This window comes from Ischnura elegans, chromosome 11 (genome assembly GCF_921293095.1).
Source record: "Ischnura elegans chromosome 11, ioIscEleg1.1, whole genome shotgun sequence".
In the NCBI taxonomy this organism is placed as follows: domain Eukaryota; kingdom Metazoa; phylum Arthropoda; class Insecta; order Odonata; family Coenagrionidae; genus Ischnura; species Ischnura elegans.
In genome coordinates this window covers 27,955,927-27,968,908 of record NC_060256.1, presented here as the reverse complement: position 1 = coordinate 27,968,908, position 12,982 = coordinate 27,955,927, and the positions used below count along the sequence as shown (strand labels likewise).

At 37.4% G+C, this 12,982-nt stretch overlaps 2 protein-coding genes across 2 annotated transcripts in view; one reads left to right on the top strand and one right to left on the bottom strand.

Moving 5' to 3' along the window:
* LOC124167923 (helicase SKI2W) overlaps positions 1–6,377 on the bottom strand; it is a 31,449-nt gene extending 25,072 nt beyond the window's left edge. The window contains exons 1-6 of the mRNA XM_046545986.1: positions 6,254–6,377; positions 5,990–6,169; positions 5,420–5,657; positions 4,138–4,496; positions 1,502–1,672; positions 102–214 (exon numbers count right to left, since the gene is read on the bottom strand). Coding sequence (XP_046401942.1) covers positions 102–214; positions 1,502–1,672; positions 4,138–4,496; positions 5,420–5,657; positions 5,990–6,169; positions 6,254–6,295 — 1,103 coding nt within the window. The 5' untranslated portion in view covers positions 6,296–6,377. The remainder of the gene's footprint in view (positions 1–101; positions 215–1,501; positions 1,673–4,137; positions 4,497–5,419; positions 5,658–5,989; positions 6,170–6,253) is intronic.
* An 803-nt stretch (positions 6,378–7,180) lies between these two features.
* The window catches only part of LOC124168057 (titin-like), a 269,897-nt gene continuing 264,095 nt past the window's right edge, over positions 7,181–12,982 (top strand). The window contains exons 1-2 of the mRNA XM_046546159.1: positions 7,181–7,286; positions 7,569–7,798. Of these exons, the coding sequence (XP_046402115.1) occupies positions 7,633–7,798 (166 nt within the window). The 5' untranslated portion in view covers positions 7,181–7,286; positions 7,569–7,632. The remainder of the gene's footprint in view (positions 7,287–7,568; positions 7,799–12,982) is intronic.

Here is a 12,982-nt window from a genome sequence, read left to right as displayed (position 1 = left end):
CAACAAATTAGATCACGAGTCCCTCACAATAAATAAAATGACCTAGTCTTAGCATTAAATAAGTGCCAACATAATTTTGAACATAAAAATTCACCCTTTACCTAGTTTTATTCCTCATAGCCAGGGCGATGGCATATTCAGCGACTACAGTCTTACCCGCTGAGGTGTGTGCAGACACAAACACATGGTTTTTCTCTTCCAAAAGTAGAATAGCCTGAAAATCAGAAATTAACAGTAATAATAAAATTAAATAGAGTAAAATTTAATTTGGGAAAATTCTGACTGCATAAGTTCAAAGACCAAAGAATTTTTTTCCAATTCAGGTGCAAGAACTTATTGACTCTTTCATTTAAAGTGCTCAAATAATGCTTAATTCCAGGCTCTAAATTGAAGCATTCATTTTCACCCAGTGTTAAGTTTACAGGTTGCTTTAGCACAGTTACTTTGTGTGATATTGTCAACTTTTATTTCAGTTCAAATGCCAGATTTAGGCTCAGGTACCAGTGGCACTCAGAACCAACACAACCCATCCATGATATTAATTTCATTATTTATATATAGCTTATAAGAGAGAGTACAAATTAATTTCAGCATCATATGCAATTCAAATTAATTCCTAAAGTTGAAAGCCAAAATTCTTTCACTTCACACCCCATGAAAAAACGTAATTCCATTGGCACATATCCTCTAGCATTAGTACATAAGGAATAATTATGAATTCAATTGATTCGGCTTTAACTTTGTGAAAATCCATGTTGAAATGAAAATGTACAACCATGGTATCTTTTCACAGGAAAATTTATTCGTACGACGCGTTTTGACGCTGAGGCGTCATTATCAAGTACACCCTTGTAATATCTACAATCCAATATATAGCCAATTCTGGCAGGGGTGGAGGGAGAGGGTTATACAGGGGGGGAAAATTGGGAAGGAGTGGGAGGGTTGGTGAGGGAATGGTTGGGAAGCGTGATTAAGCCCACGCTAGGAGAGGCAGGTAGGGTTCCTGGGCCGGGGGAAAGGGTTGGTTTGGAAAGGGGTAAATTTTGGGTTAAGTGCAGTTGTCACCTCTCATTACAACTGCACTTAACCCAAAATTTACCCCTTTCCAAACCAACCCTTTCCCCTGGCCCAGGAACCCTACCTGCCTCTCCTAGCGTGGGCTTAATCACGCTTCCCAACCATTCCCTCACCAACCCTCCCACTCCTTCCCAATTTTCCCCCCCTGTATAACCCTCTCCCTCCACCCCTGCCAGAATTGGCTATATATTGGATTGTAGATATTACAAGAGTGTACTTGATAATGACGCCTCAGCGTCGAAACGCGTCGTACGAATAAATTTTCCTGTGAAAAGATACCAAGGTTGTACATTTTCATTTCAGGAATAATTATGCACAATTATTTTCATGTAAGGAGGTCAGAAGAATACTAAGTCATCACTTACGTAGAATAATTAAACACTATCATTAAAAATCATAAAAACCAAGTGCATGAGAAACATACCTGCTTCTGAAATGTGTCTAGTTCAAAATGCCATTCATGGGCCATGATAGGGAGCCTTTGCCTGAAATCCAAAACAGGCTGAGACATATCAATGACTTCTGCCCATTTGGTTGCAGTTTGCTTCAACTGCTTTACAGGCTTACTGATGTTGAGAATTGGAATGTTGTCCTCCTTCAAGAAAAGTATGTGCAAACAAATGAAAATAAATATTCTTAGTACTGTGAGATGGGAATGAGAGAGGATGCTGACATTTCAGGCTAAGGCTTACAATTAGACTCATTTGTATATCAACATTGCTTTCTCCCAGTTATGACAGTTTGAAAAAATACAATACTATGATAATTAGGAATTCACACTAATTAAGGATAGGGAAGACCAGTGTTAAAGCAATAATCTGTAATAAACAATGACTCCAAAGGGAAATGTTCACGTATCTATTATCGAGGCCAGGACACACACTACTGGATAAGGGTGCCACAGGGAATGATATTCATTCTTCTTATCATCATATTTCTTGTTTATATTCACTTTCTTATGTTCATATTTTTTTGTTTATATTCACTTTCTTATGTTCATATTTCTTGTTTATATTCACTTTCTTATGTTCATATCTCTTGTTCATATTTCTTTTTTTTTGTCACCTTAAATTTTGTAATCAGTGTGTTATATCTAAGTGCGATTATTTATTTTTTTGTTGAAAATATTGTATTGTTTTTTTTTCATGCACTAGGCAATATGCACTGTTCACATTTGACTGTATATGTATATATATTTATTTACTTTTTTCTTTTATTTATCTATCTCAATGTGAAATGTAAAACTGTACTTATATTTTCTCATGGGCCCCAGTGCCTACGAAAATAAACGATATTATTATTATCATTATATTAGTGAAATTAAGGTTGGGTAAATTGGAAAGTAAAGTACAATGGAGACAAATCATTAACACGAATTTGCCATACCATAATGAAATTCACCCACGAGTTTCATTGAGGGTGCACTTGATACTGGTCAGCATTATTGCAATCGGTTTTTATCCTGTATAAAAACTGATTGCTCAGCTATGCAATCAGAAATTGCTGCGTTTGAAAAATATGATCCTAGTAGAGAGCAATCAGAATAAAAATCTTCTAGTACCACAAACTCTGATCCTGCTGAAACCAAACAGAATCAACCATTTGGAAATAAAACCACTAGGAATAATTCCAATCAATGCCAAGCACGTAACCCTCTTTGCCTCATTTGATCAAAATAATGGCAATGGGCTAGGGGAAAATAGATCCAAACTAATAATGAGAACACAAATTAAGCCCACAGAATGACAGTACAACATTCTGATAATGGCAAAGACTTGAATCCAATTTAGATAATATAATTAAAAATGGAACGACCAGAAGTATGAGCTCAAAATACATAGGAATTTCTGAAGAAAAAGTCAATCTATTGAGAGCAATGCAGACCATTTTTGAACAAAATTTCTGTTGTGACCCTTCATTGTTTGTTCACAAGCACAGCCATGCTCACATTAAAATGAAAATCTTGATTTGTGTAAAGCAGCCACTACCTTATACAAGTAAAACAACAGGTAAAAAACTACATGCTACTTAGTATCAAACAAAACTATTATACTAGGTCTGTGATGAGACATAAGCTGAAAGACGGATCCTGTGTGAAGGATGGGATGAAAAATTGCTCGTCTCCAATGGGAAACCTAACACAAACAAAAATATTCAAATCAAAGTGCAGGCTTATGTCTTGCACTTGATACTGAATTTTTCAGTGTTTTTTAGCTTGATACAAAAATTTGCTAAGCTATTTTTTCTAAATGTATTCTTCCATACTCAATGCACTTCCTTTACAATCTATTTAACTTAGCAACTAATTTTTCTATGGTTTTTACTGCATGAGGGACTTATTACAGCTATTATCAGTGTTAGCTACTCGGTATATTGATATTTTTTCACTACTCTTAGAGAGATAGTAAACATCAAGCAACAAAATTCATAGATATAGCAAGTAATATTTTTCTTAGTGAAACCCATTAGTGATTATTTAATTGAAATATTAGGCCTTAATGTCAATATCTAGCCTCTCCTACAGTTTTCATTTCTTGGACACATGGCTGCAGTCAACTGAATTACCTACCACTCACTTCCGGTTTGGTGAGACACTGCACCCACAGCAGTCATGCTCAAGACATGCTCTGCTTGGCTGAACATAAATCATACGGACAGATGAAACGAGGACCCAGGATGGGCTCTTGGGGTTATTCTCCAGAGGGTTGGGTCCATAAGCCTTTGCTTTTCACCCGCACTCCTTGCAAGGGGTAGGAGAGGGAAGGAAATAAGGATAGGAGGCGCTGCCACGATGAGGGCCCGATGATGTCTTCAGGGAGAGGATAGGAATGGAAGAGTGGGTAATAGGGACAAACCCGAGCTGCCATGGGGATAATGGGGCCCACTATCAGCGAAACCATGACTTAATTTGCCAACGAAATTAGAAGATTATTCCATAATGAGAAGAATCCATTGATCATTTTGTTGAATAAATCATAAGGACAGCTTATGTCCATTGTGGGATAGCATTTTGGCTCTATTACAGCAGACCAGACGTTACTCATAAGAAATGTAGCCAACCTTTGGGATGACCTTCTCCAAGTCCTCCTTGCTCTGCTGCTGGGCAGCATTAAGCACACTCGGCCGGTTCTCTTTGTCCACATCTTCCTCTTTGGCCACTTTTCCCTCCCCTTTGTTCCATGCACTCCAAATGTTCTGCTCCTGCTGAAGAACTGCGGCCAAGTTCACCTCTTCCTTCTCCTCCTCCTCTTCTTCTTCCGCTGCAACCTTCTCTGCAGGAGTCTTCACTTCTTCTGCTTCTTTCGACTCTTTCTCACCCTCTTCCCTCCCCTCATTCCGAGCCTCTTCCTTTGGTTTCTCGACTGCAGGCTCTTCAAACTCATAACCCCGAGACATACCCGGTGGACAGGTAATAAGGTCTGCCAGCAGGAAAATGAAAAAAGATGCGCAATATATAGATCATAAACTTATTAAACTTTCACAAAATATGATTTAATAAAATATAGTCACTAGATGAGTGTATTTAATGCTGATTTAATTCAAATCATTGTTCTATTTGCCAACAAGTTCAGGAATACATAATTTACTACAAATTCAACTTTCCAATGATTGAATTTAGCTTGTTAAGACATTATGAGTGCTCATCACAAAGTATATAAAAAGGGACATAAGAAGTTAACATTTTAATGAATTTTCAGACCAATAGACTTAAAACTCTTCAATATCTCAGATAAACTCCAATTTTTTTGTCCAATAATATAGCTCCAGCAAATTTCCAAATCCCCAGAAAATATTAGAAAGGAAAATTAGTGGCATATTCTTTAAAAAATTCATAACTAATTCACAAGACCATTATCATTACACAACCTGAATATTTATATATTGTACTCAGAACAGAAGTTTTAGATACCAAAGCATGGGATGTTTTTATGAAGAAAAATTTAGTTTTAGCTAGTAATTAAAGATATCCAGAACATACAGTATCAAGGAAAACATTATTTTTCAGCTTTCCCGTAAGAGATGAAACTCCACAACTTTCAGAAGCTGACAGCAAGTTTAACTTCACAAACCACTAATCCAAAATAATTCTATTTCAATAAATTAAGTTCTTTTTACCTATGTTAAGCATTGTGACTGAAAAACAATTTTTTGAATGAATAAATTCAGGCTGATTTTTAATCCATCTCACAGTATATTTTACCTAAAACCTTTATAGTAGTCAAGTACATATTGCCCATAATAACATTAGATAGCTACAACTCATAGCAACAACCATGGCAGCTAATAATTAATAGGTACCACATATTCAACTGGAAACACAATTAAAGCTAAGAAATGTTACCGTTGTCAAAGTCGATTCCTCCATCTTCAGCTTTTTTGATTTGCATATCCTGTCTAGATGGTGGCTTAGGTATTCCTGCAGGCCAGAATGGGACATTTGAAACACTCCCTCGGATAGCTTCTTCGGGAGGTCCAGGAGCACGGGAGAGAGAGGCTGAATTTCTAGCATGGGCACCAACATCACGAAGGACAACTTCTCTAAAACCCAGAAGCTCACCAGTGGTGGGGTCCCTCTCAACCTGTAATACATAATTTAGAATGAAACACTGACACACGATGACTACTTACAATGTTTCATAATGTAATATTAAGGTCATTTCCTAATACAAAAATATCCTCACAACACTCGCAAAGCAGAAGGATTAACGCTCATAATCTTTAAGTCTTCAAGATAACACAAAAAGAAAAGTAACTGCAGGCAGACACTCTTGACGGACGAACACACCAAATAAGGGAATACCTCACACCAGAATGAAGAAGGCATTCGCAAGAAAGCTCTAAATTAAATATTAATAGGAATAAATACACATGGAGAATTAAAAGTTATACAATAAGTAGATTGGGAACTTGCCTTGAGTGTTGTCCCTAGAGGGGACAGGCTCACATCGTACAGAGATGTTGGATTTGGAGTCCTCTTCCAAAAGCGTTGCGAATTTCTAAAATCATGAATCGGTAACTTGTCTGTGCATAGTAGATATGATTGCAATTCCTTTTTCACGTCTGGAAGAACTGGGGGAGGTCCGAAGGGTAACTAAGGAATGATGTGTTAATCATAATTTAAAATATTTTAAAAACGTAACAGATAAAATACTATCATATCAATATCACGAAATACCTGCACTTTCACTTCCGCTTCATTATTCAATGAATTTGACATTCCTATAACGTCTATTTACGAGTAAAATTCTAATATTTACGTAGCAGAAAGCCGGTGACAGCATTTGCACGTCAAGCAGCCATGCAGCTGAAAACAGTTGACAAACGTTATTCGACTTCATTACTTTTTTCCTAAATACGAATTGTGGTATGAGAGAAAGACATCGTCAAGAAAAGAAAATTTCGTAGAAATAGGGAAATATAATCCTCAATTACCTTGGTTTGATTTTATTTCCTGTCCAAGTTATCATCTCAGGTAATTTCAGCTGCATCTGGCACCTATATTCTTGAAAATTTGTTGTTATAAGGTAATGGCAAAAAGTGCCCGTTTATAGAATTTATGAAGCGTGTAACGAATGATGATCATTTTGCTCTGTAAATTCTTGAATTGAAAAATATCTTGTCGTCTCAATGGTTTAAATATATCAGATTCCTTTTAATATTGTGACATTTTCGACTGCGACCCTTGATGGCATGTAGGATTGTACTATTATTCCCATAGAGCTCTATGATTATTCCCGCTCACAAAATTTGAAGACGTGATTAAACGAATTGGGGATTTTACACCTTAGAAAAACTATTCTTTTCAGGAGTTTGCCCTCAGGCCGTAAAACAATATTTTACGCGTATCTTGAATATGGATAACTTGCGAAAGTGTGCATCGAAGAGATGTATGCTCCGCCCATCGCAGTTGTTTGATCGATATGTTTGGTGCCGCGGCATAAGTTTCGTTGCCGAAATGAATCGACTCCTATTTCAGTTTTACATTACTGACATGCTTTTGCGGGAAACTCCACCTTGGTAGGAAGGGTAGATAAGCGTTAGCCAGAATGGGCGGGATATTTCAAGTAAAGGATCTTACTGCGCAAGCGCTCAAGGCGGAGAACTGCATTCCAAGGCGAATAAATTTCAGTGTTTGCCTTAAGCTATGACCCTCGTGGAGGAGGAGTGCTCTTTGGCGTCCGAAGTTGCAGTTTATGTGAGAATACCAGGTAAATAATGCTTTTTATTGACTTTTAAATGTAAGATATGCCATGTGGATGAATTGTTATAATGTATTTCGTACATTGAGTGTTCTAACTTCTTATATGCTGTAAGAAAATATTGAAAACACCATCGATGACCGAATTTGATATGGAAATCTATTGAAAAAAATCGTGTTTGTCATGATATAATATCATTTTCTAACTGAGTGGAATAGCTATTGTAAATGAAGTGATAGATTGGTATGTCATCTCAATACAATTAGATTTTGTTCTCTCATCATTTTTCAGAAAGACATTCAAAGTGAAGCCAGCTCAAAAAGAAGTTGTGTTTGTTGCTAGAAGTGCTTTTCCAATGTTGTCTAGAGCAATGCCGTCCAAGGTGGCCTTGCCGCTGGGTTTGGAAGCAGCTTTGGAGAGCCTAGCAAGGGAAATCCTTCGTCAACAGCCTCCGGATGAGCTCATCTGCCGTTTCGCTGCCGACCACTTCGAAGCCCTGATAAGGAAACGGGACGAAAACGGTAAAGAATTCACTAATTCCTTTGCTGATCTTAAGACTTAACAGACAAGACAACGACACCGCCTTGGGCGAGTAGGAGGCGGAAGGCGTGCTAATATCACCAAATAGTGTTGCTAGATTGAAAGCCCCACATGCTTTGACTTTTCGAAAGAAATTGTGACTTTTCCCCGACCTCGAAATGGTTGGGTCCATCAACTGAAAATTCACTTGATGAAGTGGATACATGTGCAATGTAAAGCTAGTGGGGTTAATTGTTGTCAATGTTCTTATATCGTCAAATAAAAATTGTTGCACTCTCAAGGTGTTCATTATTTCGGATCCATCGAGAGAACTGATTACCACGCGCCCACTTCCTTCAAATTTGATTTTAGCGCGAACCTTTTTTATTAAAAAATTCTTTCATAAAATCGGTTAAAAATCAATTCTGTGAATTAATCAATCAACCAAGGTTTTACTTTACGAATTAATGACGATCAAATAGCAATTGGGTCCAGTTTGGCTCCCAGTTGATGGGATAGTGCATATTATTTAAAATTTCCATCCCGTAATGACAAATAACTTGCGTATGGCACATTTTTAATAATTTCTAATAGTTTCCGTTATTGTAATAGTTCATTTAAATCATCGTCTCCCTTATGTGTTGGTGATGAGTTTCCGATATGATTTTCAAAAAGATGGTTATAAACAGACTCTCGTCCTGCTTGACGGTCAAGTAATTATTAATTGGAATGCTGTCGGAAAAATTCGCATTGAAGGGGTATTGGAAAAATCAGATATCGACAATGAAAGGAAGGCCGAGGCCGTTTTAATTTACTGGACAAATTGAGAACAAATTCAATCAAAGGGGAGTTTAAAGATAATTTGTGCACCGTTCTTATGAATTTATGTAAGTTGGGTGACTTATACTGGGAATTATTCGAATAGTCTGCGTGGAACACTTTGATTTATAGATAAGAAACCTCGTTGTGATCGTAATGCAACGGCGAGTATGAAGGGGGAGGGGCAGGGGGCATGGTCCTTCCGAAATGAGGGAAGGAGGGATTACTTAATCTCTCATTTTAATTACTAATCTAATTAAGCAGTAGAATTATAATAAGTACCATTAAGAAAACCTTAAAACTCTGAAAACCTCAGAAAAGAGAAGTCCTCTGAAATCCTTAAGCAGAAGACGGGACAACTTAGTTGACCCGTCATCAGTGGCGCCGACACCATTGGGCCTGAGGGGGCCTAAGCCCCATCAAAAATTCGTTATGTGTGTAAGGAAAATATGTGTCAGGCTTTTCGATTTTCCCCGGAGTGTCCATATCTCGAGATTCGAGTTATCAGGATTCTAATGTTGATCATATGACTCTTCTAAAATGCTTAAAAAGCTTTAAACTTACTACTTTAAAAATTTCCTGGGGCAAGATCCCAGGTTTGGGCCCCCCAATATTTTTTGTAAGTCGGCATCCCTGCCCGTCATAGTTGGAATGTCATTATGAGATGGCCTGATGAAAGCAATCGTAGAAAGACAGATGGAAGGGAAGGAGGGCAAGGGACAGTGGCGCAGCGAGGGGGGCGCTTGGGGGTGGGTTAAAGCTAGGTCTAGGAGTAAATTTTATGTTAAATCTATTTTACTTAATTGTATTAATATTACTTATAGAATAGTGTAAGGATCAATTAAATATCCCTCAGGAAGCCGTAAAACTCACTATTTATCTTAAATTTCATTTCTGGCGGGGGACCCCCCCCCACCTCCCGCATACCCTGGCGGGTAAACCATACCCCCAGACAACCGAGTATTAGTTGCGCTTAAAACCCCTCCTAGCCTTAATTCCTAGCTGCGCCTCTGGCAAGGGACACCCCCAAATGAGTTACATGGGAGAGTTAATAAAGGATGTAAAAGAGAAGAAATACATCGTAATGAAAAGGCTAGCGGATAGTGGAGAGAAATGGAGAGCTGCGTCAAACCAATCTTAGGATTGTTGACTAATGATGGTGACCATTATAATTATATATAAGTACCACAAGAATATAATAAGTGCCATTATCTGAATTATGTTACTGAGTTATTTGCAAGGGCATTGTCTATCGTAATGGTGAGAAAAATCATTTATTTTAAATACAAAAAATCAAAGAGATAAAATGCCTTTCAACTTTTATAATATGAACTTACGGTAATCCTAGTCCCTCAAGGTAAAATCTGTTATTGCGAATCCTCAATGAGCCAATACAGTTATATTCTGTCCGGACTTGGTGCAGCTATTGGCGTGTGGAAATCGTTAGGGTGACTCGAGACGGCCCTCGAACATGGTCACATGAAAATTCCTGAATTTTTTCGCGAGTAAAAAATCGATGAAAAGGTTAATCCATTCGCAGTATGATACTATAAAGTGTCCTGGGAAACGGTGATACGTGAATAGGTCGAAATTTAGGGGGCAGGTTAATTAATTCCTCAAATTTCTCTTGAAATAAATCAGTAGCAAGGAATACAATTTTGTCTTGCGAGATACATTCAGACTTAGCCCTATAAAATAATTTTCTCGATTGATTCACAGCTTGTGCTGTGATTAAAAGAAGATGTGATTTCGTAGTTTGCCTCATAATAAATCAAGTTACTCCAAATTCAGTGGCTGTGAACGGGGCTTAAGAATATTATCCTTATTGTTTTAAAATTTCTATGTGGTTTGTTATAGTTCTTCATAAAAATAAATACTGCGTCATCAAACTGCTTATTGAAAAGATGTTTGGACAGTTCGCTAGTCGACAAAGGTATTGAAGTTACGACATTGATTCTGTCCAAAATAATCTATTTTCCGTTTGGTCTATGGCTTGTATTTTGTGATCACGCTCCGCCGAAGGACGATTTGGGTCCACATTGAATAAGTTTTGAAGTTTTTTCAACAGGGGAGTCAAAAATTATCTAAGATCGAAATCTGTTTGGGATCAATAAAAGAACCAGTTAATAAAGACACGTAAATTCATTTATTGGCTGTGGAAAACATTTTTTTCGTTTATTTGTACTGATTGCGCGTTGAATATTATTTGTTACACCGGAGAGAATACTCCACGGACCTTCTGTTGTAAAGTTTTATAGAATTAATTTTGGAAATAGGTGAATATGCCAAATTATAACCCAGGATGGGGAGTGGAAGCGTCGAGACAAAATATTTTAAAGATTTTAACTTCCAAGGGAAGACTGCAACATACCTTTTCGTCATCAGGTATTGAAAATTTCTGCATAATTTTTTTTAGGGCAGATGTAAATTTTGAGCTAGTTTAGTCACCCAACGCCATACGTAACGAGCTTAATTTATCCCCTTTTGATCGAACTTAGAATAATATTTCTGGCAGAACTGATATCAGCAGTTGAAACTTAGATGACTTATTCGTTCCAAAACTCCTACGTATTTAATTGCATTCGAAGCAAAGCAAAGTGTGTCCATCGATAGCTCTCCTAACACATTGAGTGTAAAACAAGTGACTGGGATGAATAGCGCTGAATGTAAGCTTTAACTTTCGTTCCAATTCGTTGGCGCGAGCGTGTTCTTAATGAGAAGCGCTGAAATTCGTGTAGAAGTGGAATAATATCGACCCGGGTTTTTCGGTTCAAGGGCACGGGGCAGGCGGTCACCACGGAAACTAAGGAAAACACTCACTCCAACCCCTGTCTCCATCGAATGTAAACCATCACGAAGCAGAGAATAACAGCCGAGGGGAACATTCGATACTGCCGGCCTGGAAGAGGGAGGATTTTTCTTCGAAACTGGTTCGAATACTCGTCATGCTAATTTATTATGGATCTATAATTTATTATTTATTTACATTTTCGTGTATAATAAGTAAAATAAGCATTTTTGCAAATTTTATCGCAGCCATCTGTCAAAAATCTACGGAAAGTCTTCCATGGTGTGAAATTATATCATTCTGCGAGGCAATAAGGATTGATGTCCAATTTCAAAGACTCTAGAATTGGTTACACAGGGCAGGATAATTTAAAGAATAAATCCTATTAATATACCGCAAGGATCACACAGCGTCAGATCCCAGTACCTTTGTTTATATGTTTTGCGAAAAAATGTTAAAAAAATTAAATGTGCCACCCATCAAATTGCTCATTTCGACATGGAAATACAAATATATGTGAATTTGATTCTAGGTTTTTGAAGTTAAATATGGAGCTGTCTTTTACTTTAGTTATTTATGTGTATATACTTCGCTTTCTTCTAGGATAGCGCGGAATATGATGAAATCAAAACGAAAATTAGGGTTGGGATTTGGCAGTTTTTGAATGAACGGGAAACAACGAAATTTCATTGCAGTGTGCGCGCAGAGAGGAGTTCAGCAGTTTGCTGTTAGTTACTCGAATTAATGATAGATGGCGTTGATTGCGCGTAAATTTTTTTTTATTAACTCCCCTGAGCGATTAAGCTTATGCGTCGTCAAGTCCTAAATTTTATTTTTCTCTGATTTTTTGTACTAACCGTTCTTAACTTCGACGACCTAACCGGTAGGTCCATGTGTAGATGTGGGTATTTAAATTATTTTCTCGAGATGGCACCGGCCTGGAATCGGTCTAAAACCGAAATCATTATTAAATCTAAGTATCCTTTAAATCGTTGACCATTTGAATCAATCAGGCAACGTCGTATTTTTCGCCTTTCTTTCCATTTCAATTTACACAAAGCGAAGGATATTTCATTTCTGCCAGGAAGAAAATTACTCCAACTCGACGCTATGGGTAATAATTGGCGTGTTACTCGTTGTCTCACTTTCCTAGTCGTCGTTTCACCCTCCTCTGGCTGGAGAAGCAATTTTGCTCAACTTCACTCTATTAAATTTTATCCCGGGCTAATATTTGTTTGTGGAAACAATCTCATTTGGCAGTGGAATGCGTTTTCTTTAAAAAGAATCTTAAAAATCAAATGCACCACCCATGAAATTGCCCATTTTTAATCTGGAAATACGCATATGAGAGTTTGGTCGACAGCTTTGGAAGTTAATAATAGGAGCTGTCTTTAATCATAATTAGTTATATATTTATTTAACTTTGTCATGAGGCGAATTCTGAAGTTCTGGAAAATTTTGCTCATGGTTTTTGATTCAAGGAAAAACAGGGATGGATGAAAAATCCTGCAATGCGTATCAACCTAGAAAAGGTTCATAATATAATCAATAATTTGAGGCGTCACTTGAGAATGTTGCT